The sequence below is a fragment of the Balaenoptera physalus genome (genome assembly GCF_965194825.1).
Source record: "Balaenoptera physalus genome assembly, chromosome: 3".
In the NCBI taxonomy this organism is placed as follows: Eukaryota; Metazoa; Chordata; class Mammalia; order Artiodactyla; family Balaenopteridae; genus Balaenoptera; species Balaenoptera physalus.
In genome coordinates, this window is record NC_138890.1 from 17,671,823 (window position 1) to 17,698,087 (window position 26,265).

Below are 26,265 nucleotides of genomic sequence, written 5' to 3' on the forward strand. Positions count from 1 at the left end.
GAGCGGCGGAGGTTCGGCAGGATGCGGGAGGGAGGACCGGGCTTCGGGAAGATGCGGCGCCGGGGTATGGGACAGGCCCAGGAGGCGCGAGCCGGGCCTTTGTGGGCGCCGGCGGGCCGAGGGCCGGGCACCCCGGCTCTGTCCGCCTGCCGCCACCAGCCATCCCACAGTGCCCCTGAACGAGACAGGTCGGGCACTTCGTCCCCATTGGCTGGACCCAGCCACCCTTCTGCTTCCTCCCGACCCGTTCCCAGTGCGCTACCTGCCCAGCGCCTGCCGGCATTTGAATTTGTTTCGGGCCGGCAGTGAACGTGAGAAATTTCCTCCCCTTACCATCACCCCTGCACTCCCGAGTGACAGGCTTGTTTTGCGCGAGAAGTGAGTCGCCGGCTTCCCCCAGTGGCAGAGCCAGGACTGGAACCCAGGTCTTTGGTTTTCTGTGCCCTTTCCTCAAGACAGCAGCCCCCTCCCCGCCATAGGAGAGCTGATGTTTTCCTTTTCCGAAGCAGCTTTCTCTAGAAATCTGGAAATTGTCTCCTTGACAGGAGGCGGAGGAATTGGGTGGGAAGGCTTGAGGTGGAGAAAAGTTGTCACATGCACGCAGGGAGGTTAGAGCAGGTGCTCTGGAGCCCGCGGTGCTTGGAATCCTGGTGCCACCCTCCCTGGCTGTGTGGACTGGGGCAAGTTGCTCCCACTCTGCCCTCAGTTTCCTGATCTATATAATGGGGTGCTGACAGTGCCAACTGTGCTGTGGGACTCGATGATGTATTGGTAGGTAGTACCTGGCACGCGGTGAGGCCCAGGGAGTTGCTGCTACTGCTGATGGAGTCCTAGGACCTCTTCCTCTGAACCAGGGAAAGAGCTGGGCCTGGACCAGGATGACCCAGCCCTTCTCTCTGGTCCTGTCTACCCCTCGTTCCTTCTGACTTCCTTCCTGAGGGCACATGGCATCATTCTCAGGTGGTGTAAAGGTTTCAGAGCTGCTGATTCTGAGGGGTGGAAAGCAGAAGGGGCTTCCTCCTGGCTCCCATTTTCTTCTCTCAGATTTGGCTTCTGGAGACTTCTCCCATCCTAAGGGGGAACTGCCCAGAAAGAGGACATGGCTACTGCACAGAGGGAAGCAAGGTCTCAGGTGAGTGCATTACCATCTCAAGTCTTACGGACAGATAGGTTTGTTTTTTAATCCTCAAACTGAAGTTCTCTCCCCAGTACAGTCTTCGCCAGGATTTGGAGCCCATGTCCTTCTTCCTTTGAAGAGTTGGTCCATCCTGGTGGATGGTGGATTGCATAGGGAATGCTTGCCTCCAACCCCCCAATCCATGTGTTGTATTTCTTTTTTTTTTTTATAGACACTCTTTTATTCATTAATCTCAATTCACTGTATGATTACTGAATTGACAGGTAAGATGCCACATGTCTTATACCACTTGGGGTCAGAACAAACAAACGTGCACTTGGCAGAGTTTCTTTCTGGCCTGCCTCCTTTGCTCACTCATGTCCCCCTCCCTACCCTTGGCCAGAATGCTTTTCTTTTTCTTTCCACCCCTGAGAATCCTCATGATACCTTCGCCAGGCTTTTCTCAGTCCATAGTTTTTAGTTTTTTCTCTCTCTTAACTTTCTGGATCATGTGCCTTGCTTCTGTCACTCTCTTGAAAACTGATCTTGACCTGCCATTTTCATCTTTATTCTGTGGGAATGAGGGTGGGACCCCATCCAGGTGAGGCGGTGTGTGAACAAAGGATATCCATTTTGGTGGGGACACAGATGGAGAGGTCTCTTGACTTTAAGAGCTGAGAGAAGACTCCTCAGGAAGTGGCATGGAGGGTTTTGTGGGATATCAGTAGTGGAGAAGCAAGGTATACAGGGTGTACAGTTAGAAGTGGGGCTCTCAAGCCAGACAGCCAAGTTTGAACCCATATCTTCTGTTACCATTTATGGGCCTTAGGCAATTGCATCTCTCTGTGCCTCAGTTTCCTCACCTGTAGAATGGGAATAACAACCATGCATACCTCATAGGGTAGATGAGAGGAATTGCAGCATGGCAAGTGTTTCAATAAGGCCCGGGCACATAGTTGATGTTCAATATGTGGTGGTTGTGGTAGCTGAACAATATTATTCTAGTACATGATACCGTTACTGTTGATAGATAAAAATTAACTGTACAGTGTTTTTAGGACCCAGAAAATACTGTTCATTCTGTACTCATTTTCATCTAACAATAATAGTTAATGTTGCTGGGGGACTATCCCGAGGGCTTTACCTTTGTTCTCACTCTCATAACAGCGCAGCAGTTATTACCCCCATTTTACACATGAGGAAACTGAGGCTCAAAGAAGTCAAGTGACCTGAAATCAAACCCAGGTACGTCTGGCCTCTAAGTTCATGCTGGTTATTGTCCAGCCATTCCTCTGGTGCATCTCTCAGAACACATGGCAGGCCCAGCCCCTGTGTTACCAGAGCTCTCTGCAGTGCAATGTTGTATATCATTTGGACCCACGAAATGTGATGGTGGTTGATCTTCTGAGGCTATGGCTAGGACCTGCCTTTGCGTATTTGGGCTGCTTTTTTCTAAGGCTTTCACATTCCATTCCAACAGAGTCAAACTGCTCTCTTGCCCAGAATCTTCTCTGTCCCTGTGTGTGAGTCCTATGTGACATTTCTCCCTAACCTCACCTGCTATGTGGACTTGTGTGTAAAACTCAGTAACAGGATGTTTAAGATCAGAGAGAGAGTATACCAAGTGCTGTGTTGAAAGAAAACTTTAGTTATCGTCCTGTCTCTGCCATTAATAAAGTATGTGACCTGGAATCTTGACTGTCCTGGATCTTGTGTTCCTTGTCTCTAAAATGAGGATTAGCAGAGATGGTGTATGGTCCTATCCAGCTACTCATTTTCCTTTTAGTGTTCAAATTCATGCACTTTTCTTGTCTGCTAGTTAGATTGTAAGTTCTTTGAGAGCAGAGATCATTTCTTGTATTCCTCCCAATGTGCCAATAATTTAATGCTTTTTCTTACCATAAAAATATTGCATGATCATGGCAAAAATCTTTATAGAGAATAAAATATGCACATATATATGTATGGGTATATGTATATATGCTTGTAAATATACATATGTGCATAGATGTGTGTATGTACATGTACTTGTCTATATGTTTTTTCGGTATATGCAAAAAAAAGTAAAATCACCCTTAATCCCACCTTCTGGAGATAATCGCTGTCAGCCATTTGTTATGCATCTCTCAGCATCACTTGCTATGTACCTATATAATTTTTTTAAAAAAATGGGAACAAACTATACATACTGATATGTAACTTGCTTTTTATACCTAACATTATTATGAATGCCTTTTTAAGTCTAAAATATTGACTTACACCATCAATTTTAATGCTTTCATAGTACTTTATATTGACATGATAATAGGTGACATCTGAACCTTTAATATGAGCCGTGTATGGTTTTAAGTACATTGTATGGATTATTTCATTTATTTATTAGCTATTTGGTAGGTTTTTAGAGGCAGTTTTACAGAGTGGTTAAGAATGGAGCCTTAGACATCCACCTGGAATTGGAATCCCAGCACTACCACTGACTTTAGACAAATTTCTTATCCTTTCTGTGACTTCTCTTGTGTAAAACGAGGACAATAATAGTACCTTCTTCCTAGGGTTGTTGTGAAGGTAAAATAAAGATTTACACTAAAGATTAATATAAAGCTCTAAGAATAGTACTTGTCCTGAAGAAAGCATTCAATTAATGATAGCTGTTTTAATTTCCATTATTACTGTCCTCAGGCTTCAGAGAGCACACAGATAGTGCCTTAAATTATTTAACCAAGCCTCTGTCAGTGATTATTTAGGTTGTAGGTGTTTCCGTTTCTCTGCTGTTAACTAACACCATAATAAATGTCTTTGTGTGTGCATTTTTTTGCACTGTTCATTATCAAACAAATATAGTAATTGGAGAGTTAAAGAGTATGCACATTTTAAAGCTCTTAATATGTATTATCAAATTGCTATTAGAAAGATTATTCTAATTAACACTCCCACTAATGGTCTTAATACCTCCACACATCTCTGTGTGGTTAACACAGGGCCTGGTTCATATTTCATGCTACTCAGTATATATTTGTCACAGGTCAAGTGTTCATTAAACCAGTGACTTGAAACCTTAAGAACCTAGAATAATATAGAAGCATTTCATGGTAGCCTGTCTACTTCCCACTGCCGCCTTCTTCACCCTGTGTGATGGGTGGTCTTGGTTGAGCTGGGATGCTTGTCTCTACAGCTGTCAGTGATGTTCGAAGATGTGGCTGTGCTCTTTACACGGGATGAGTGGAGAAAGGTGACTCCTTCACAGAGAAACTTGTACCGAGATGTGATGCTGGAGAACTATAGCAACTTGGTGTCATTGGGTAAGGAAATTTCCTCTGTTTAGAAATTGGGATAACTCAGCATCTCATTCCCTGCATAAAAGCCATGGATCATCAAAACTTTAGCTGAGTTTTGCCTTAGCACTGTACGCATTGGATCTCCACAAATAAATCTGAAAAACTTTTTACCCCTCATAGGCATGGATGCCTCATGCCCCACGGATGGGACAATCTACAGAGCTGCACATTAGAAATTCCCTCATAGTTCAGGCATTTCCCACTATGATTGTTCTATGATGTGTCTGCTCATCTCTAAGCAGAGAGCATCTTTCATCCCTCTTTTTTGACCCACCACTTGCCTTTCCCATTCTCTTTTCCAGCTAGATGAACACTGTATAATCCATACTTGAAAGGGAGCCAGATAGTGTTTTCTCATTTTAAACAATCTACCTGGTATCCTCTTCATAGATACCTGTTTGTAAATTTGAATTTAGTCTGTACATCTCATATAGTTCCTCTTCTATAGAAAGCTAATGATACTCTATTTCAAGGGTACATGTTTATTGTATTTCCCTAACATGCAACTAATTATTACATTGTTATGTTTTACAAGTCCCTTGCTTTTTCCCTAACACACCCCTCACATCATGGGGGCAGAACTTGAGCACCCTAAGGAGCTCTTTGTATCATCCTCTAAGTTTCCACTCAGATCTCAGATACCTCTTCGTGTCAAAACCAAGTTTGTTGTTGTTTTTATTTTTTTCTTTTTTGTTTTTTTTCTATGAGCAGGACTCCCATTTTCCAAACCTGAGGTGATCTCCCTGTTGCAGCAAGGAGAAGATCCCTGGAAGGTAGAGAAAGAAAGCCCTGGAGGCTCCTCTGTAGGTGAGTGGGTGGGGAATCTCTTCAGGCAGCAGTCTGGTAAATGAGTACATGTGCAACTTGGAGATGTTGGTCAGGGAAATTTCTCCAAGTTCTCAGTCCTCAAGAAGTTGTGGAGAAGGGTCACAAACTTCTGCTTCATCTCTGATAATCACTTCACAGGTGAATCTCTCAGGATCTTTATTCTTTCCTCTTGTTTCGGAGGAGGCCTACATTTTCATGTATTCATTGAGCAAACTTAATCCATTTAAGGAACTGCAGATAATTCATTCTGACTGAAGCCCAGGGTTGTGGGAAAAGAAAGAGATGAGGAAGGAAATGAGATCAGAAAGCCAGGTGGGGGCCACACTCTGAAGTGCTTTGGTACAGTTCTTAGAGATGGGAACTGTCCATGGATGACTGGAAATAATTCAAGGATTTTAAGCAGAAGAATTACATGGTCCTTGATATTTTAGAAAAAATGGTCAGAGTCTGAAACACTTTAAATGTCTTTCAGTAAAGGCATAGCTAAAGAAGCTGAGGTGGATCCCTACACTGGCACACAGCACCACAGTCAGAAACAAGAAGCACTGGTGTGGGTGGAGCTCCAAGGCACGTGAAGGACTAAAGCAGGTTACGGCGCATGATTATGACATGTCGCCATTTATGTGTAAAGAAAATTACGTGGGTGTTTGTCGATATGCATGATATGCGTGTAAGTGCCGAGAGAAAGGTCGCGGGACACCTAAGCTGGTAACTAGTTACATTTGGATTAGGATTGAGAATGAGTATTGATGAAAGGGGACTTTATTTACATGTAATGTTATTAAAATTTTCACAGAGAATATATTCATGAAGTCCTTATTATGCAATTTCAATTTAATAAGAATGGTCACTTTGGAAACACTGTTGGTCTTAGATTTGAAGTGAGGAAAAACTAGAGGTGGGAACCTTCTGGAGATTATTGTGTAATGCAGGCAAGACGTTACCTGCAGGAAGGCACGTGCAGTGGGTTCAGGAAAGAGGAGAGAGGGACTTCCCTGGTGGCGCACTGGTTAAGAATCTGCCTGCCAATGCAGGGGACATGGGTTCGATCCCTCGTCTGGGAAGATCCCACATCCCACAGAACAGCTAAGCCCGTGCACCACAACTACTGAGCCTGCGCATCACAACTACTGAAGCCGGCATGCCTAGAGCCCATGCTTCACAACAAGAGAAGCCACCACAATGAGAAGCCCGCGCACCGCAACAAAGAATAGCCCCCACTTGACGCAACTACAGAAAGCCCACGCGCAGCAACAAAGACCCAATGCAGCCAAAAATAAATAAATAAATAAATATAACATTTTTAAAAAAAAGGGAAAGAGGAGAGGTCCCTTTGTTAAGGGTTCAGGATGAGTTCGGTGTGGGATGGGTTTCATTTGAGATGTGAGTGAAATATGGGTAGAGGTCGCCAGTGGACAGCTGTAGAAGGTATACAGGGTTGGAACTCAACAGGGAGGTCAGGGAGCCGTCAGTGAGAAGGTGGCATTTGAAACCTTGAGCTGAGCAGATGAGGGAACGGAGGAGAGGACGGAGTCCCAGCAAACCTCGATGTTTATGAGGTGGGTTAAGAAGGAAGAATCTGTGGCTGAGCCTGAGAAGAAGTCACCAGAGGGAAAAATGGCAGATTCGGCTGTCATGGAAGTTGAGGACTGAGAGCTGGGAGGCCAGGGCTCTGGGGGAGCCAGGTTCTAACCCTCGCCCACTGCTTTCCTGTCCCGTGATAAACAGCAGTGCAGCCTTGGACAGAAGGACGCAGGTCCTGCCCTGGCGGAGCTCAGTGGAGGGGAAGGCTAAGCGCACACAGGGCTGTGGAATGACAGACTCTGGTGAGGACCTCTGGGGAAGAGCCGCAGGTTCTGTGAGAACGTGGAACAGGAGGGATGCTGTGGGCAAGGCTTCCCGAGGAAGGGCCGGATCCCACGTTGTGAGAAGCGTTCAGGCGCAGGAGGAGCACGTCTGAGAGTCCAGACAAAGGAAGCCGGTGTGTGGAGACCGGAGCAGGGAGGGGGGGGCAGGGACCTGAGAGCCAGGCACAGCCTCTGAGGAGTTGAAGTACCCTGGCCACGGGCCCAGGTTTATATTCTGCAAGGATCAGCCTGCAACCAATGTGGAGCCACCTGGCATAGACGTGGTAGGACTCGTCTGAGGTTGCTGTCGGGTCCAGACGAGTCCGGATGACCCCTCACAATGCGGGCCCAGCAGAAGGGCTGTGGGACGGGCTGTCTCGATCCCTGAAGCCCCCACACCTTTAGTAGAGCTCATTCTTCCCCGTATAAGGTGAGATCTTCTGAGGTGGGAACCACACTTATCTCTCCTTGTATCTTTTAACTGTCATTTGGGAGAAATAGTCTAATTTTGGGGGAACTGCTGGAGACCACCACAAAGTAAACAGAGAACGCAGGCAGCAGGGAACCAGTGGAGCGTTTAGGAGGGGCGTCAGGTGTGGACTGAGTCTGGCATGGAAGATCAAAGGAAGAGACGGAAGAATTGTTCCCTTTGCATTCGCCTCGGGAGCCTCTGATCCATGAGGAGTCCCCCTTCCTGAGTGCAGTGTTAGTTGGATTAAACTGAATAGAAAGTATGACTGGAGTCCAAAGCTGTCCAGAGAGACCCTGAAGACACCTAGTGGTGATGTCAGGTCCTCAGGTTTGGGAAGCTGTCCCTGAAGGAAAACTCTGAGTGGGTGTCTGGAGGAAGTAAGGACATCAGAGCCAACCGGTGTGCGCGTTTCTCTTGATGGGATGAACCTGCTCTCTTTGGTCAAAGGTGACAGTCAGATGGAGCGTCCTGGGATTGCTGGCCTGTGGTGGTGTCTCTCCTGCACCCCTAGCGAGTCTCCCATCTGCCTGGACTAAAGTGCCCTCAGAACAGTTTCCCTTCCAAGGGGAGCTCACTTCCCTGTGAGCTCAGGTGAAGGATCTGGATGTTCTTGGAAGCACGTTGATCATTAACTCTAGACCAGAACCAAAAACCGACCCTTTGAACAGCCAGTGACAGAAAAGCTTATGCTTCCAGGGTAGGACTCCTAGAACCTCTAATTGCCTCCAAGTGTGTTTTTAAAATATAATTTTCACTTCAAAACTATTTACAACTAGGAAAAATAAAATGAACAGAAAAACAAATTGTGTCACGCCTGGCTCTGTATGTTTTATACTGAGAGGTGGGAGAAAATGGCTCAAAGAGACTCATCTGAGTCTCTTGCTTAAGAAATGAACCCAAAGTCTAATCACTTTTCTGGAATATTTTATATATATATGTATACATATATACATATGTATTTTCCATATATACATATATATAAAATATGAATAATGTGATTAAATCAACTTGAAAGTCTCATGAGTTTGGCTGACACCCAATGTGAAAATATTCTTAAAATCAAAAATTTAAAAATTCAGGGATGATTAGGTAAATTACCTCCAATGAAAAAGTGTTTTTCTTTGTCTTTTTCTCTTTCTTTGTTATATTTATGCAAGAATTCAGGGCAGACTGAACCTGGCAGGGTGGTCGGCTGAGGGGTCCCTTGTGGGCTGCCTTCCACCCACCAAGATTTGCTGAGGCTGCATCTGCAAATTTTTTTAATTTGCAGAAAGGTGCTGTAGGGGTTGGAGCAGCAGTGGTTTTAAAATAACATGCAGTGGTTTTAAAGAGTTAATTTACAAGGTGAAAGTTGAGCCCAAATGCTCTGTAGTCCAGTTTAATATGTTTGATTTAGTCTTGTTCTCATCCCCTGCCACCAACATCTATTTCTCTCGTAGCTGCCAGAATGGTCTACTTAAAAGGTAGATCAGGTTATCTCACTCCCATGCTCAAAACCTTTAGTAGCTTCTATCACATAGAACACAGTCCAGAACCCCTAGTGTGGCCTTCATGGTCTGGCGTTGGCTACCTTTTCACCTTCACCTCCTTCCTCTCTGCCCTTCATTCAAGAACTCTAAACACCCTGGTCTCCTTGTAGTTCTTCAGACAGGCCACCCCAGAGCCTCTGCACTTGTTTTTTCCTCTCCTGGACCATTCTTCCTGAGCCACAAGCCACATGACTGACTTCCTTGAGTTGCACAGGTGTCTGTTCAGATGGCACTTTGTCTATTAGACACAGCACATCTGAACATGGCCCTCTGTCCTCCACATTCTTTTTTTTTAATTTTATTGAAGTATAGTTGATTTACAATGTTATGTTAATTTCTGCTGTATAGCAAAGTGATTTGGTTATACATATATGTATTCTTTTTCATATTCTTTTCCATTATGGTTTATCACAGGATATTGATTATAGTCCCCTCTACTATATACAGTAGGACCTTGTTGTTTATCCATTCTATATATAATAGTTTGCATCTGCTAATCCCAAACTTCTAATTTAACCCTCCCCCACCCCTTTCCCCCTTGACAACCACAAGTCTATTCTCTATATCTGCAAATCTGTTTCTGTTTCGTAGATAAGTTCATTTGCGTCATATTTCAGATTCCACATGTAAGTGATATCATATGGTATTTGTCTTTCTCTTTCTGACTTACTTGACTTAGTATAATCTTTAGATCCATTCATGTTGCTGCAAATGGCATTATTTCATTCTTTTTTATGGCTGAGTATTATTCCATTGTGTATATATACCACATCTTCTTTATCCATTCATCTGTTGATGGACATTTAGGTTGTTTCCTTGTCTTGGCTATTGTAAATAGTGCTGCTATGGACATAGGGATGCATGTATTGTCTCTTTCTTTTTTTTTTTTTTTTTTTTTTGACAAAGGAAACACAACATTTTTATACTTAATGCATTCTTTAAAACATGCATGCAAGTTAAATGTGTAAAGTCCAAGCAACAGACTTAAATGTTATAAGAAGGTCTCCATTTTCAGAGAGCTAAAAAATAAATGTGGACACAAATTTTAGTGGTGTAATCTCCATTTCACTTATAGTTTTAATTTTGTTCATTTCCTTTACAGTTCAGTGGCTTGACTCCTTTTTTTGTGGAAGGGAGGGTTAGCTGTCTACTTTTTTTTTTTAATTTTTATTGGAGTAGAGTTATTTTACAATGTTGTGTTAGTTTCTACTGTATAACAGAGTGTACAGTAATCAGCTGTACGTATACATATATCCCCTCTCTTTTGGATTCCTTCCCATTTAGATCACCACAGAGCATTGAGTGGAGTTCCCTGTGCTATACAGTAGGTTCTTATTAGTTATCTGTTTTATACATAGTCTCAGTAGTGTATATATGTCAATCCCAATCTCCCAATTCATCCCACTCCCCTTTCCCCCTCAGTATCCATTTAGGTTGCTTCCATATGCTGGCTATTGTAAATAGTGCTGCAGTGAACATTGGAGTGCCTGTGTCTTTTTGAATTATGGTTTTCTCTGGGTATATGCACAGTAGTGGGATTGCTGGGTCATATGGTAGTTCTATTTTTAGTTTTTTAAGGAACCTCCATACTGTTCTCCATAGTGGCTGCATCAATTTACATTCCCACAAACAGTGCAAGAGGGTTTCCTTTTCTCCACACCCTCTCCAGCATTTATTGTTTGTAGATTTTTTTGATGATGGGCCATTCTGACCAGTATGAGGTGATACCTCATTGTAGTTTTGATTTGCATTTCTCTAATAATTAGTGATGTTGAGCATCTTATCATGTGTTTTTGGGCCATCTATATGTCTTCTTTGGAGAAATGTCTACTTAGGTCTTCTGCCCATTTTTTAATTTTTTAATTTTTAATTTTTTTTTTGATACTGAGCTGCATGAGCTGTTTGTATATTTTGGAGATGAATCCTTTGTTAGTTGCTTCATTTGCAAATATTTTCTCCCATTCTGAGGGTTTTCGTTTTGTTATGGTTTCCTTTGCTGTCAAAAGCTTTTAAGTTTAATTAGGTCCCATTTTTTATTTTTGTTTTTATTTTCATTACTCTAGGAGGTGGGTCAAAAAAGATCTTGCTGTGACTTATATCAAAGAGTGTTCTGCCTGTGTTTTCGTCACAGAATTTTATAGTGTCTGGCCTTACATTTAGGTCTTTAATCCATTTTGAGTTTATTTTTGTGTATGGTGTTAGGGAGTGTTCTAATTTCCTTCTTTTACATGTAGCTGTCCAGTTTTCCTAGCACCACTTATTGAAGAGGCTGTCTTTTCTCCATTGTATATTCTTCCTTTGTCATAGATTAGGTGACCATATGTGTGTGGGTTTATCTCTGGGTTTTCTGTCCTGTTCCATTGATGTATATTTCTGTTTTTGTGCCAGTACCATACTGTCTTGATTACTGTAGCTTTGTAGTATAGTCTGAAATCAGGGTGCCTGATTCCTCCAGCTCCCTTTTTCTTTCTCAAGATTGCTTTGGCTATTTGGGGTCTTTCATGTTTCCATAAAAATTATAAAATTTTTGGTTCTAATTCTGTGAAAAATGCCATTGGTAATTTGATAGGGATTGCACTGAATCTGTAGATTGCTTTGGGTAGTATAGTCATTTTCACAATGTTGATTCTTCCAATCCAAGAACATGGTATATCTCTCCATCTGTTTGTGTCGTCTTTGATTTCTTTCATCAGTATCTTATAGTTTTCTGCATACAGGTCTTTTGTCTCCTTAGGTAGGTTTATTTCTAGGTATTTTATTCTTTCTGTTGCAATGGTAAATGGAATTGTTTCCTTAATTTCTATTTCTGATCTTTCATTGTTAGTGTATAGGAATGCAAGAGATTTCTGTGTATTAATTTTGTATACTGCAGCTTTACTAAATACATTGATTAGCTCTAGCAGTTTTCTGGTGGCATCTTTAGGATTTTCTATGTATAGTATCATGTCATCTGCAAACAGTGACAGTTTTACTTTTTCTTTTCCAGTTTGGATTCCTTTTATTTCTTTTTCTTCTCTAATTGCCGTGTCTAGGAGTTCCAAAACTATGTTGAATAATAGTGGCAGAGTGGGCACTAGGGGTGCATGTATGTTTTCAAGTGATGGTTTTTTCTGGATATATGCCCAGGAGTGGGATTGCTGTATCATATGGCAACTCTATTTTTAGTTTTTTGAGGAACCTCCATACTGTTTTCCATTGTGACTGCACCAGTTTACATTCCCACCAACAGTGTAAGAGGGTTCCCTTTTCTCCACACCCTCTCCAGCATTCTTCCACAGTCTTTATGCCCTCACCATGTGTTCTTTTCTCTCAGAGTACTTACTGCAAAATAGTACATATTTATTTATAATCTGCTCTTCCTCTGAATTATAAACTCTCTTGTGCTGGGTTGTCTGTTTCATTTGTACCCATTTCTCCAGTACCTAAAATAGTGCTCGGTCAGAGTTGGCTTCCAGTTAATGAATGCATGAATGACTTGGCTAGGTTAGTGGTGATGGACACAGAAAGAAGGGAACCAGTTTCAGAGACATTTAGGAGATAAATGCAGCAGGACTTAAAGATGAATTGGATATGGAAGATAAAGGAAATTGAGTTGTCAAGGATGCTTGCTTGGTTTGTGACTTGTTCAGGGATGGATAATGATATAATTCACTGAGATAGTGGTACTAGGAGATCAGATTTGGAGGAATGATACCAATTTGACTTTTTACTTTAGAGGGATTTTACTTAGTAAAAAAAATTTTTTGATTTTAAGATAATTGTAGATTCACATAAGAAGTAGTACAGAGAGATCCCATTGGTCCTTTACCCAGTTCCAAAACTGTAGTTCAAGACTGCAAACAAGATATTGATGTTGATACAGTAAAGATATGGAAGACTTTGGATACTATTCAAAGCTCGCATTTGCTTCTGTTTCTATCTTTTGTTTTTGTTGTAGAAATGATCACATTGTGTTGTGACTGCACGTTGAATTATTCATTTCTAATGTTAAACTAGGCTCTTGGAGGAAACGAATTATTTCTTTTCATTACTAGATCCCTGGTGTCTTACAGAGGACCAGTGCCTAGAATAGAGTCTGGCACATTGTAGCAACACAGTAAATATTTGTTGAATGAATAAAATAAAGAGTAATCAGTGTCTTTTAAATAACAGAATGTGATAGGCTGAATAATGGCCCCCAAAGATACCTGGGACCCTGTGATGTTACCTTTTGTTTTGTTTTGTTTTTTTAATTTATTTATTTTTGGCTGTGTTGGGTCTTCTTTGCTGCACACGGGCTTTCTCTAGTTGTGGTGAGCAGGGGCTACTCTTCAGTGGGGTGCACAGGTTTCTCATTGCAGTGGTTTCTCTTGTTGTGGAGCACAGGCTCCAGGAGCGTGGGCCTCAGTAGTTGTGACACGTGGGCTCAGTAGTTGTGGCTCACGGGCTCCAGAGCGCAGGCTCACTAGTTGCGGTGCACGGGCTTAGTTGCTCCACGGCATTTGGGATCTTCCCGGACCAGGGCTCAAACCCGTGTCCCCTGCATTGGCAGGTGGATTCTTAATGACTGCGCCACCAGGGAAGTCCCTGTGATGTTACCTTAATATCCCCTTAAGTTACCTTAATATGATTGAATTAGGGATTTTGATGGTGAAGTTATCCTGGGTTATCTAGGGGTGCCCAAGTGTAATCACAGTTGACTTTTTATAAGAGAGGCAGCAGGAAATTTGACAAGAAAGCAGAGGTAGTATAATGATGGAAGCAAAGAGAAATATGAAGATGCTATGCTGTTGGCTTTCAAGGTGGAGGAAGAGACCATGAGCCAAAGAATGCAGCTCTAGTGGTTGGAAAAAGAAAGGGAGTGGATTCTCCCCTTGAGCTCTACTAACACCTTGGTTTCAGCCCAGTGAAACTGATTTCAGACTTTTGGCCTCTAGACAGTAAGAGAATAAAATGCGTTGTTTTAAGCCACCAAGTTTGTGATACTCTGTTACAGCAGCCAGAGGAAACTAATACACAAGATGAGTTCTCTAAGGATAAAAACAGTGGAAAATAATACTGGATGGGTAGGAAACTGGGATCAAAGGAACATAGTGAGAGTCAGTAGCAGTAACCATTATAGGGTAATGAGACCCTCAACCTAGGCATACTTTAGGGATGGCTGTTAGAGACATTTCAGTGATGGAATTTAATTAAGAGCATTTGGTGACTAGGCTTGGAATGCAGGGTGCAGAAAGTTTTGAGATGGAATTAAGAACTTATGGCAGAGCAACAGTAAGGTTATGATGTCATTCTGAACTAGGGAAAATAGTAAAAAGGTTTGAAAAAGCATGTGCCAGGTTCAGATTTGGACAGACTGAATTTGAAGTATAAGAAAAATACTAAAATGGAAATGCTAGTAGGCAGTTAGAAATACCACTTAAAGTACTTTGAGGAAAGTTGGGATAGTCGTTTATGTAGCAGGTGTTAGAGTGGATAAAATCAACTAGGGAAAGAAGAAGGTTGAAGATAGAATCTCAGAGTCTTAAGAGCCAAGGAGAGAGAATCTAGACCTAATGACAGAAACTAGTCAGGGTGGTGACCATGCACAGATGACAGCTGTTTGTCATTTGTTAGACCTTCTGCCCCCTGGCAGAGGAGAGATAAGCAAGATCATTTTGGTCTCTATAAACTTCTGACTTGTTCATGAGGTAGCTCAGGTTTGGTCTAATATAGACCAATGTTTGATCTGCACTTCAGGAGACAGATTTGTAGGCCTTGCTAAAACCAAAATAAAAAGAAGAAAACCCTAAGCTGGTCATAAGGAGCACTTAGGAGGGCCGTGGTCCAAGGCTCTTCTTTGTATTAATTTCGGACTCTGGTGTTGGCACTTTATGGTGTAGTTGGGATGAGTAGAACTGATACAGTGCCTTGTAGCTAGGCTTACAAGATTGTCATCCTATCTTGCAGATCATGACCTTTTTTCATCCAAGCTGACTGGTAGGGCCTCTTATCTGAATGGAATGTCTTGATATGGTTTTTTAATGCTTTGTAATAGTCTACACCTTTATAATTTGGCATATAAAGTGAGTGTCCTTGACACTATTCCTTTAAGATTTTTGAAGCTGTTTTTTTTCCCTTCAAACTTTTTATTTATGATGAATATACAAGTCTTTATGTGTGGGTAGTCATCTGTCAATCTTGATAACATACTTAAAACTGAATAATAATTTTCCCAAAAATATCAATCTAGTTATAGTTCCCTTTTTTTAAATTGATAATTTCTTTTTTCTTTCTATTATCATTATGAACTCATGGCTTTTTATGATGTAGTATTTTTGATACAGCTTGTCGACTTAGTCATCAGGAACTCTTTTAAAGCAGGTCCCTATGTCCCTTGACACAGCCCTACACACACACACACACACAGACACACACACACACACGTGTATGTTTGTGTATATATATTATATATTTTTGAATCTCAAGGGCAGAGGATTGAGTTAGCCATACTCTGTTTAATAGCACATTTTTTACACTCATGTCTACAAGGCCCATTTTTTCATTCTTATATTTCTACTCCATTCTCTTCCCTATTCCCTATCTCACCCCACACCACGATAGGCAAACATGCTAATGAATTTAATGCTTATCTTACTAACCTTATAAATTTTGTTAGCATCCTTGCTCTCTACTAATATCAGTATGTCCCACACTAACCATGTACCACCTTCCAGAGCCCATACAAAGAAATCTCACACATATTTTGTACCTCTCATAGGCCCTAAAGGAAATAGCCATCCTTCTAAGGAGTCCTCACTCATTTTAGTGTTAGAGATCAAAATCTTGAAGACTATAACACACATGTACTGGTGGGATGATATTGTTTAGAGCTCCTTTAGAAAACAGAGCCAGAGATTTATTTACAGGATATTTTATTTTCCATTTTAGTTCCAACATTACTTTAAAACTTACTTACCTATTGAAATTTAACTTTTTGTAAACTAAAACTGTGCTATCTTTTATAGTTCAGTGAACCATATAAATATCATTCTAATGGAAATCATTGAATTATGGCCTTAATAAAATTTTAATTGAATTCAGTTTTTTACTATTATCATGTTAGCCCTCCTTTACCTCCTTCTCTCCTTGGCTGTCCATATTACTGACCCTTGACTTTTCAGTATTGCATGCAATTCATTATTGCCTCTTGCTTGAGGCACATACTGGCTTTTCCTAGCTCACAACTTTTGGCTTCATCTTATATTGTGACACTTCCATACACTACCTCAATAATGCCTACCTGTTTCCCTGCTTGGATTGGTCCTGAAACCTCCCCACAACCCAACTATTCTATAATGCAATTTCTAATATGAGTTTAAAAGATGTGTGTATATCAACTAAGAGTATTTGACATTGTTCAAAAAGATTAAAAAACTGTGTTTAAAGAAGATTAGTAAAACAAAAATTGTAATTTGAGTGCCATATGGAGGAATTTATAGTGAGTAGGAGATGATTTCTGGTCATAACCCACAGGGTAGAAGAGGAAACTACATGATATTAATGGATTTACTAATATTGAAGCAACTTTGCTTGCATTCCTGGAATAATGTGGTGTTGGAATCTGTTTGCTAAAGATAATTTTCTTAGAATGTTTGCATTGATATTGATAACTGATACTGTTATGTAGTTTTCTTTCTTTGTATTATTATCTGGTTTTTTTCCATATTATATTTCCTTCATAAAAGGAACTAGGAACTTTTCCTTTCTTTTAAATGCACTGGCATAATTTATAGAGCCTTGGGACTATCTGGTCCTTCAAGATTTGGTAGAATTCTCCAGTGCTTTTTTTTATAGGATTGCTCTTTAATAACTTAATTTTTTCAATGATAATTGATCTGTCCCAGCTTTGTAATTGTAATGGGGTCAGTTTTGGTAACCTGCATTTCTCTAGGGAATTATCTGTTTCATATAGGTTTTCATAGATTTGAATAGAGATATCTATTCTCTTCATTATTAATTCCTGTTTTTATCCTTACTTTTTTCTTCCATGGCTTTCTTTCCATTTACTTAGTTTTTCTAGTGTTGTGAGCTGGGAATTTAAATTAAGCTGTACTTTATGTTTCCTGTGCTCCTGTTCCGATCTTCTTGGTTATTTTTTTCATATTTTTCAATTCAAAGTGGGATTAATCTTTCTGGTGGTCACTTCAGCTCTTCTTCAGGCTCTTTGCTAGAGTTCTTCCTTTCTCTGGCATTTTTTTTCATTCTACCACTGCTCATCACAGAGCCTTTTACCTGGGGAAGTGAGGATCAGGAGCATACAGGGCTATGATGCTGGGAATTGTTGCTTTTTTTCTCTCTCTTTTTTAAACAACTGTGTTGAGGTATAATTCACAGACTATAAAATTCATGCTTTTAAAGTGTACAATTTAATGGTTTTAAGTATGTTCACAAAGATCTTCAACCATTGCCACTAATTTTAGAACATTTTCATTACCCCAGAAAGAAATCCTGTACCAATTAGCAGTCACTCCACATTCCTGCATCCTCCTAACCCCTGGGAACTCCTAATCTACTTTCTGTCTTTATGGATTTGACTATTCTGGACATTTCATGTAAGTGGAATCATATAATATGTAGCTCTTTCTATCTGGCTTCTTTTACTTAGCATATTTTCAAGATTCATTCATGTTGTAATATGTATCAGTACCTCATTCCTTTTTATGGATAACTAATATTCCATTGTATGGATATATCACCTTTTGTTTATCCATTCATCTGTTGATGGACATTTGAGTTTCCATTTTTGGTTATTACGAATAATGCTGCTATGACCATTTGTGTAAAAGTTTTTATTTTGACAGATGTTTCATTTCTCGTGGGTGTATACTTAGGATGAAATTACTGAGTCATATGTTTAGGCTATGTTTAACTTTTTAAGTAACTACCAAACTGTTTCCCAGAGCAGGTGTATTTACTATTTTACATTCCCACCAGCTACATATGTAGGTTCCAATTTACCCAAATTCTCGACAAAACATTTTATTGTCCCCTAATTATTTTTTTTATTGTGGTAAAGTAAAAGTAATGTAAAATTTACCATTTTAACTATTTCTAAGTATACACTTTGGTGCCATTAAGTACATTCACAGTGTTGTAACCATTATCATTATCCATCTGGAGAAGTTTTTTATAATCCCTTACTGAAACTCTCTACCCATTAAATAATAATTCTCCATCTGCTTTTCTCCCCAGCCTCTGGTAATCACTGTTCTACTTTCTGTCTCTGCATTTGACTGTTCTAGAATCCTCAGAATTGGAATCATATAACACTTGTCATTTTGTGTCTGGCTTATTTCACGCTGCATGATGTCTTCAAGGTTCATCCATGTTGTAGCATCTATCAGGGTTTCATTTCTCTGTAAAGCTGAATAATCATTATATGTATATACTACTTTTTGTTTATCCATTCATCTGTCAATGGACATTTGGGTTGTTTCCACCTTTTGGCTATTGTGAATAATGCTATTATGAGCATGGGTATACAAATATCTCTTTGAGTCTTTGCTTTCAGTTCTTTTGGGTATATCTGTAGGAATGGAATTACTGAATCCCATGGTAATTCTCTGCTTAACTTTTTGAAGTTTGTGCACTGTGGCTATATTATTTTACATTCCCAACAGCAGTGCACAAGGGTTCCAGTTTCCCCACATCCTTGCCAACATTTGTTATTTTCTGTGTGTATACACACACATACACACATGTATATAAAATATACACATACAAATATATATTAGCCATATTAACAGACTTGAAGTGGAATATTGTGCTTTGAATTTTTATTTCCTGACATGTTGAACATCTTTTCATGTGCTTATTGGCCATTGGTATGTCTTCTATAGAGAAATGTCTATTCAAGTCCTTGGCTTATTTTTGAATTGGATTGTTTGTTTTCTTATTGTTGAGTTGTAGGAATTCTTTATATGTTCTGGATATTAACCCTTTATCAGATACATAATTAGAAAACATTTTTTGCTGTTCTGTAGGTTACCTTTTTATTCTGCTGATAGTGTTCTTTGATGTAGAAAAGCTTTTATTTATTTTTTTTTAATTTTTCTTTTTTTTTGGCCACACTGCTCGGCTTGCAGGATCTTAGTTCCCTGACCAGGGATAAAACCCTGGTCCTAGCAGTGAGAGTGCCGAGTCCTAACCACTGGACTGCCAGGGAATTCCCCCAGAAGCTTTTAATTTTGATGAAATCCAATTATTTGTCTATTTTTTTCCTTTGTTTCCTGTGCTTTTGGTATCCTATCCCAGAAATCATTGCTAAATCCTAAGTCATGAAGCTTTTACCCCTATGTTTTCATCTAAGAATTTTATAGTTTTAGATCTTACATTTAAGTCATGTATTCATTTTGAGTTAATTTTTGTGTATGGTGTTAGGTAAAGGGTCCAGCTTCATTTTTTTTGCAAGTGGATATCCAACTTTCCCAGCACTATTTGTTGAAAAGACTGTCTTTTCCCCATTGAATAGTCTTGGCACCCTTGTCAAAAATCATTTGCCCATATATGTGAAGGTTTATTTCTAGACTTCCTATTCTATTCTGTTGGTCTATATGTTCATCTTTATGCCAGTACCACAATGCTTCGATTACTGTAACTTTGTATAAGTTTTGAAATCAGTAAGTATGAGTACTCCAGCTTTGTTCTTCTTTTTCGAGATTATTTTGGATTTTCAGGGTCCCTTGAGATTCCATATAAATTTTAAGGTGGGTTTTACTATTTCTGCAAAAAAAAAAACGGCATTGGAATATTGATAGGGCTTGCATTTAATCTCTAGATCACTTTAGGTAGTATTGACATCTTATCAATATTAAATCTTACAATCTGCAAATACCTGATGTTTTTCCATTTACCTATGTCTTCTTTACTTTCTGCAGTGTTTGTAGTTTTCAGTGTACAAATCTTTTACCTCCTTTGAGTTAATTCCTAAGTATTTTATTCTTTTTGATGCTATCGTAAATGAAATCCTTTTCTGTATTTCTGTTTTGGCTTGTTCATTGTTGGAGGATAAAAACACAACTGTTTTTTTTGTTTGTTTTTTTTTTAACACAACTGTTTTTGTGTTGATTTTTTATCCTGCTACTTTGCTGAATTTGTGTATTAGTTCTAACAGTTTTTTTGTGGAACCTTTACATTTTCTACGTATAAGATCATCTGTTATCATCTGTTGCAAACTATTATATATAGAATGGATAAACAAGATCCTACTGTATAGCACAGGGAACTATATTCAATGTCCTGTGATAAACCATAAATAATGGAAAAGAATATGAAAAGAATGTATGTATGTGTAACTCAAATCACTTTGCTGTACAGCAGAAATTAACCCAACATTGTAAATCAACTATACTTCAATAAAATAAATTTTTAAAAAAGATCATGTCATCTGTGACTGAGATCATTTTACTTTTTCCTTTCCAATTTAGATATCTTTTATTTATTTTTCTTGCCTGATTGCTCTGGCTAGAAATTCCCATACTATGTTGGGTTGAAGTGGTAAAAGTGGGCACCCTTATCTTGTTCCTGATCTCAGAGGAAAAAATTATAGTCTTTAACCATTGAGTATGATGTTAACTATGGGTTCTTTAAGGATGGTCTTTATTGTGTTGGGGTATTTTCCCTCCAGTCCCAGTTTATTGAGTGTTTTGTTTTTAATCATGAAAAGGTGTTGAATTTTGAATTTTGTCAGATGCTTTTTTCTACATCACTTGAGATGATCATGTGATTTTGTGTCTTCTTTCTGTTAATGTGATGTGTTGCTTTAATTGGTTTTCATATGTTGAACCATTCTTGCATTCCAAGGATAAATCTCATGGTGTATAATCATTCTAATATTCTGAATTCTCTTTGCCTAGTAGTTTATTGAGGATTTTAAAATCAATATTCATAAGGAATATTGGTCTTTAGTTTTCTATTCTTATTGGGTTTTTGTCTGGCTTTATTATCAGGGCGATGCTGGCCTCATAGAATAAGTTAGGAAATATTGCCTCCTCTTTAGTTTTTTGGAAGAGTTTCAGAAGGAGTGGTGTTAGTTCATCTTTAATATTTGATAGACAGTAAAACTATCTGGTACAGAGCATTTTTACTACTGGGATGCTTTGATTACTGGTTCAGTTGTTTTACTAGTTATATGTCTGTTCAGATTTTCTACTTCTTCATAATTCAGTTTGGGTAAGTTTTGTGTTTCTAGGAATTTGTCCATATCATCTAGGCTATCCAATTTTTTGTCATACAGTTATCCATGGTTTTTCCTTATAATCCTTTTTATTTCTTTTGACTCCGTGGTAATGTTGCCAACTTGCATTTCTGATTTTAGTACTTTGTGTCTTCTCTCTTTTATTTTTAGTCTCACTAAAGGTTTGTCAATTTTGTAGATCTTTTCAAATAACTGATTTTGGATTTGTTGATTTTTTTCTCTACTGTTTTTCTGTTTTCTGTTTTATGTATCTAGGCTCTTGTCTTTATTATTTCTTCCTTCAGCTAGCTTTGGGTTTAGTTTGTTCTTTTTCTAGTTCCTTAAGTTGTAAAGTTATGTTGTTAATTACAGCAGGATTTTAAATATCTTTATATATATATATTTTTTAATCCTTATATTTCTATAACATTGAAGTGTTTTATCCAAGAATAGGAGAGGTTTTTCAGGTAACTTTAATGTCACTCAAGACTGTTCTAAGGACTTCCCTGGCAGTCCAGTGGTTAAGACTTCACCTTTCAATGCAAGGGGTGCGGGTTTGATCCCTGGTCAGGGAGCTAAGATCCCACATGCCTCGGGGCCAAAAAACCAAAACATAAAACAGAAGCAATATTGTAACAAATTCAATAAAGACTTTAAAATTGGTCCACAACAACAATAAAAAAATCTTAAAAAAAACTTTTTTTTAAAGACTGTTTTAAATTTTTTCTCATATAAGTTTCTCATATTTCTTGTGAATTCATTTCCCTAAATCTTTGTATAAATGAAAGTTATTGATTTTAGTGTGTTAATTTTATATCCTGGTATGTCACTGATCAAGGTTTATCATTGATTCTCTGAGGTTTAATTTCAGCTATAGTATTATATCATCAGCAAATAGAGATAGTTTTATTTCCTCTTTACTCCTCCTTATGCCTCTAATTGATTTTGCTTGTGTACTTGTATTGGTTGATACATCTAGTACAATGTTGAATAGAAGTGAAAGTAAAGGGCATCCTTGCCTTGTTCTTGACCATAGTGGAACTGTCTCTAGAGTTTCTTCATTAAATAAGATACTGGCTTTAGGACTAAAGTATATGTATTTATCTTGTTGAGGAAGCATCCCTCAATTCCTGTTTTCTTGAATATTTTTATTATCAATGGTGCTGAATTTTTTTAAGGCTTTCTCATTATCTCTAGATATACTCATAATTTTTTCCCTTTGGTACATATTATAATATACTGTGGTTAAATGGTATAATAAGGGGAATAGATTGTTGGAGCTCAGAGTCAGGAAAGGGTGCAAACAGGAGCTTAACACTGGAACTGAATCTGAAGGCTACAAAGAAGTTTGACATGTAGGAAAAGTAGGGAAGATATTCAAGATTAGAAATAATTACAGAAATGAGTGATGTCATGGAGATAATGTATGAGTCTGTCATAGGCTTTGGATACTACACTGCATTTCCCAATTCATACTCCTCCTCTGATGCCTTCTCTCCATTCTCCTGGTAATGTGTATACTCTCACCTTCTTTAAATGAGCATCTTTGTTTTATTCACCCTAGTACTCCAGCTCTCATCCATTATTATTTTATACGGTAACACTGTTACTTTCCTATTTTTTCCTCTTGCTAGTTTCTTTTAGCCAGAAAGCAATGCCTTACTTAGATATCATTACTATTTAGTCCTTCTACACATTTAGTCTCAGCTAATCATGTGAATCATTGGCAATTTCTTTCTTTTTTTGTTTTTTTCAGGATGTAAGAGCAGTCCTAAAACCACAAAGTCAACTCAAACTCAAGATGCATCGTTTTGGGGGCCAGTAAGGAAAAGACTCAAAAAAAATGAACCCTGGAACTTCATATCAGAAAAACCCTGCATATATGAAGACAGAATAAAGAAACAGAAGGACAAAAATGAAAGTTTACAAATAATTTCAGTCACCCATACAAAGATCCTCACTGTAGAAAGAAGCCATAAAGATAATGACTTTGGCCAGAATTTCAGCCTGAAATCAGTGTTTGTTAAGCAACAGAAGATTGCTAGAGAAAAAACACCCTCAAAATATGAAATACAAAGAAATAGCTTAAGGCAGGATTCAAATTTACTTAACCAACCAAAAATCAAGACAGCAGAAAAACGCTATAAATGTAACATTTGTGAAAAAGCCTTCATTCACAATTCATCCCTTCGTAAACATCAGAAAAACCATACTGGAGAGAAATTATTTAAATGTAAAGAATGTTTGAAAGCCTTCAGCCAAAGTTCAGCTCTTATTCAACATCAAAGAACTCATACTGGAGAGAGACCCTATATATGTAAAGAATGTGGAAAAGCCTTCAGCCATAGTGCATCCCTTTGTAAACACCTAAGAACCCATACTGTGGAAAAATCCTATAGATGTAAAGAATGTGGTAAATCCTTCAGCAGAAGGTCTACCCTTTTTATACATCAAAAAATCCACGCTCAAGAAAATCCCCACAAATATAACCCAGGAAGGAAGGCATCCAGTTGTAGCACATCCCCTTCTGGATGTCAGAGAATTCATCTCAGAAAGAAGTCCTATTTATGTAATGAATGTGGCAACACCTTTAAGTCTAGTTCATCTCTTCGTTATCATCAGAGAATTCACACAGGAGAGAAACCTTTTAAATGTAGTGAATGTGGGAGAGCCTTTAGTCAGAGTGCATCTCTTATTCAACATGAAAGAATTCACACTGGAGAAAAGCCTTATAGATGTAATGAATGTGGAAAAGGTTTCACTTCTATTTCACGACTTAATAGACACCGAATAATTCATACTGGAGAGAAACTGTATAATTGTAATGAATGTGGTAAAGCCTTAAGTTCCCACTCGACACTCATTATTCATGAGCGAATTCATACTGGAGAGAAACCATGTAAGTGTAAAGTGTGTGGGAAAGCCTTCAGACAAAGTTCAGCTCTCATTCAGCATCAGAGAATGCATACTGGAGAAAGACCCTATAAATGTAATGAATGTGGGAAAACATTCAGGTGTAACTCATCCCTTAGTAATCACCAGAGAATTCATACAGGAGAGAAACCGTATCAATGTCTGGAATGTGGGATGTCCTTTGGCCAAAGTGCAGCTCTTATTCAACATCAAAGAATTCATACAGGAGAAAAACCCTTTGCATGTAATACATGTGGGAAAACTTTTAGGCAGAGCTCATCACTTATTGCGCATCAAAGAATTCATACTGGAGAGAAACCCTATGAATGTAATGCATGTGGGAAACTCTTCAGCCAGAGGTCGTCCCTTACTAACCATTATAAAATTCACATTGAAGAGAACCCCTTCAAAGTGGATTTGCATGTGTGAAATCCTTAAACCAAAGCTCATTAGAATACAGTTGGCCCTGCTTATCTCTGGGTTCCACACCCACTGATTCAAATAACTGCAAATTTTAAATATTCAGAAAAAAAATTCCAGAAAGTTCCAAAAAGCAAAATTTGAATTTGCCACACACCGGCAACTATTTTCATAGCATTTGCATTGTATTAGGTATTACAAGTAATTTAGAGATGATTTAAAGTACATGAGAGGATGTACATAGGTTATATGCAAATTCTACACCATCTTATATAAGGGACTTGATCATCCTCAGATTTTGGTATCTGTGGGGGATCCTGGAAACAGTCCCCCATGGATACTGAAGGACAACTGTATACATACTTGAGAATGATTTAGTAAATGTAATGAATATGATAAAACTTCTATTTTAATTTAGTCCTCACAGTTATTAAAGTCTAAGGATAAACCTTGACTGTGTAATAAATACGTGGGATACTTTCACACCTGTCAGTCACTTTTTTAAATATCCTGAGACAAATAAACAACAAAATATTGATTTTGGTCATTTGTAAGATAAAAGGTAAGGTTTTTCTCTTTATACAGCATTATACACTTTATGCAACATATAAACAGAAAAATCTGGGTGCAGGGGTGCTGGATTTCTCATTAGAAACCAACTGTATAAGCTAATAGCATATTTATTACAACTAACATTTTAATAGCAAACAAAATCTTAAAATATATGCATTTATAGAGCCAAGGACCAAATAATAGATAAAAATAAACTGCAAACTACCTCAGTCTGGAACTTGCCTTTGCCTAAACTGTTGTCAAACTTTGTGCGTGGTTTTCATCAAAAAAAGAGGCAAAACAAAAACAAAAAAACCCTCTGTTCTCTTCTTCCTTTATTTTTCTAGTTACTTCTAAACTACACCTGTTTCCCAAATTGTTTATGCAATTTCTAATTTTGTTTTCAGAATTATTTTTCTTTGTTGTATTGAAGTCATTTATTCTATAACTGTACTTGCTATGTTCTATACAGCGTGCTAATTTAAGTAGGAAAAATATACTTTGATTAGGTAATCACTTTAAAGTTAAAGCTATTTTTTTTAGTTCGCTGCAGAAGAAATCCTAAGAACCTATCACCTGTGGCAAAGTCTTAAAAAGGGATCAATTTCATGAAATAAAAGCATGTTTTCCCCACTTGAGGTTTTCTAGTTTTTAAAAATCTCAGACTCCAAAGGAAAATAAAAGAAGGGAAAGAATTCTAAACCTTTTAAAAACCAGTTTACTCAGTAAATGTTTGTTTAACCCCTGAGCCAGGTATTATCTCAGGCACTGGAAATTGTTCAGGAGAAAAGAACAGGCCTTCAAGAAGTCATGAACTGAGGGGCAAAAGGAGGGGGTTGAAGAGGTAACAAAGTAAGTAAATTACCATGTGTTAGAGTAGTTTTCACAGAGAAATAGATGATACAATGATACTATGTTACAGAACAAAAATGCTGTAGAGATTTGTGCAGGATGCAGAAAGAAGGAATGGTGCTAACGAAGGGAGCCTGAAAAGACCAGGGACAGTCATGCCTGAGCCCAGTTTTGGAAGAATAATGGGAATTTTCCAGAGAGTGA

At 38.6% G+C, this 26,265-nt stretch overlaps 1 protein-coding gene and 1 long non-coding RNA gene across 4 annotated transcripts in view; one reads left to right on the top strand and one right to left on the bottom strand.

Moving 5' to 3' along the window:
- The window catches only part of LOC309657535, a 27,805-nt gene extending 26,789 nt beyond the window's left edge, over positions 1–1,016 (bottom strand). The window contains exon 1 of the long non-coding RNA XR_014261840.1: positions 911–1,016. This is a non-coding gene — a long non-coding RNA (uncharacterized lncRNA). The remainder of the gene's footprint in view (positions 1–910) is intronic.
- The window catches only part of LOC309657519 (uncharacterized protein), a 26,168-nt gene extending 142 nt beyond the window's left edge, over positions 1–26,026 (top strand). The window contains exons 1-5 of one of the 3 annotated variants that reach the window (XM_082455096.1): positions 5–1,132; positions 2,285–2,362; positions 4,290–4,416; positions 5,164–5,259; positions 23,081–26,026. In XM_082455096.1, coding sequence (XP_082311222.1) covers positions 4,299–4,416; positions 5,164–5,259; positions 23,081–24,666 — 1,800 coding nt within the window. In that variant the 5' untranslated portion in view covers positions 5–1,132; positions 2,285–2,362; positions 4,290–4,298 and the 3' untranslated portion in view covers positions 24,667–26,026. Of the gene's footprint in view, positions 1–4; positions 1,133–2,284; positions 2,363–4,289; positions 4,417–5,163; positions 5,260–23,080 lie in introns of those variants that run through there. The other 2 variants (XM_082455095.1, XM_082455094.1) reach the window with 2 other exon arrangements.
- The last annotated feature ends 239 nt before the right edge of the window (positions 26,027–26,265 follow it).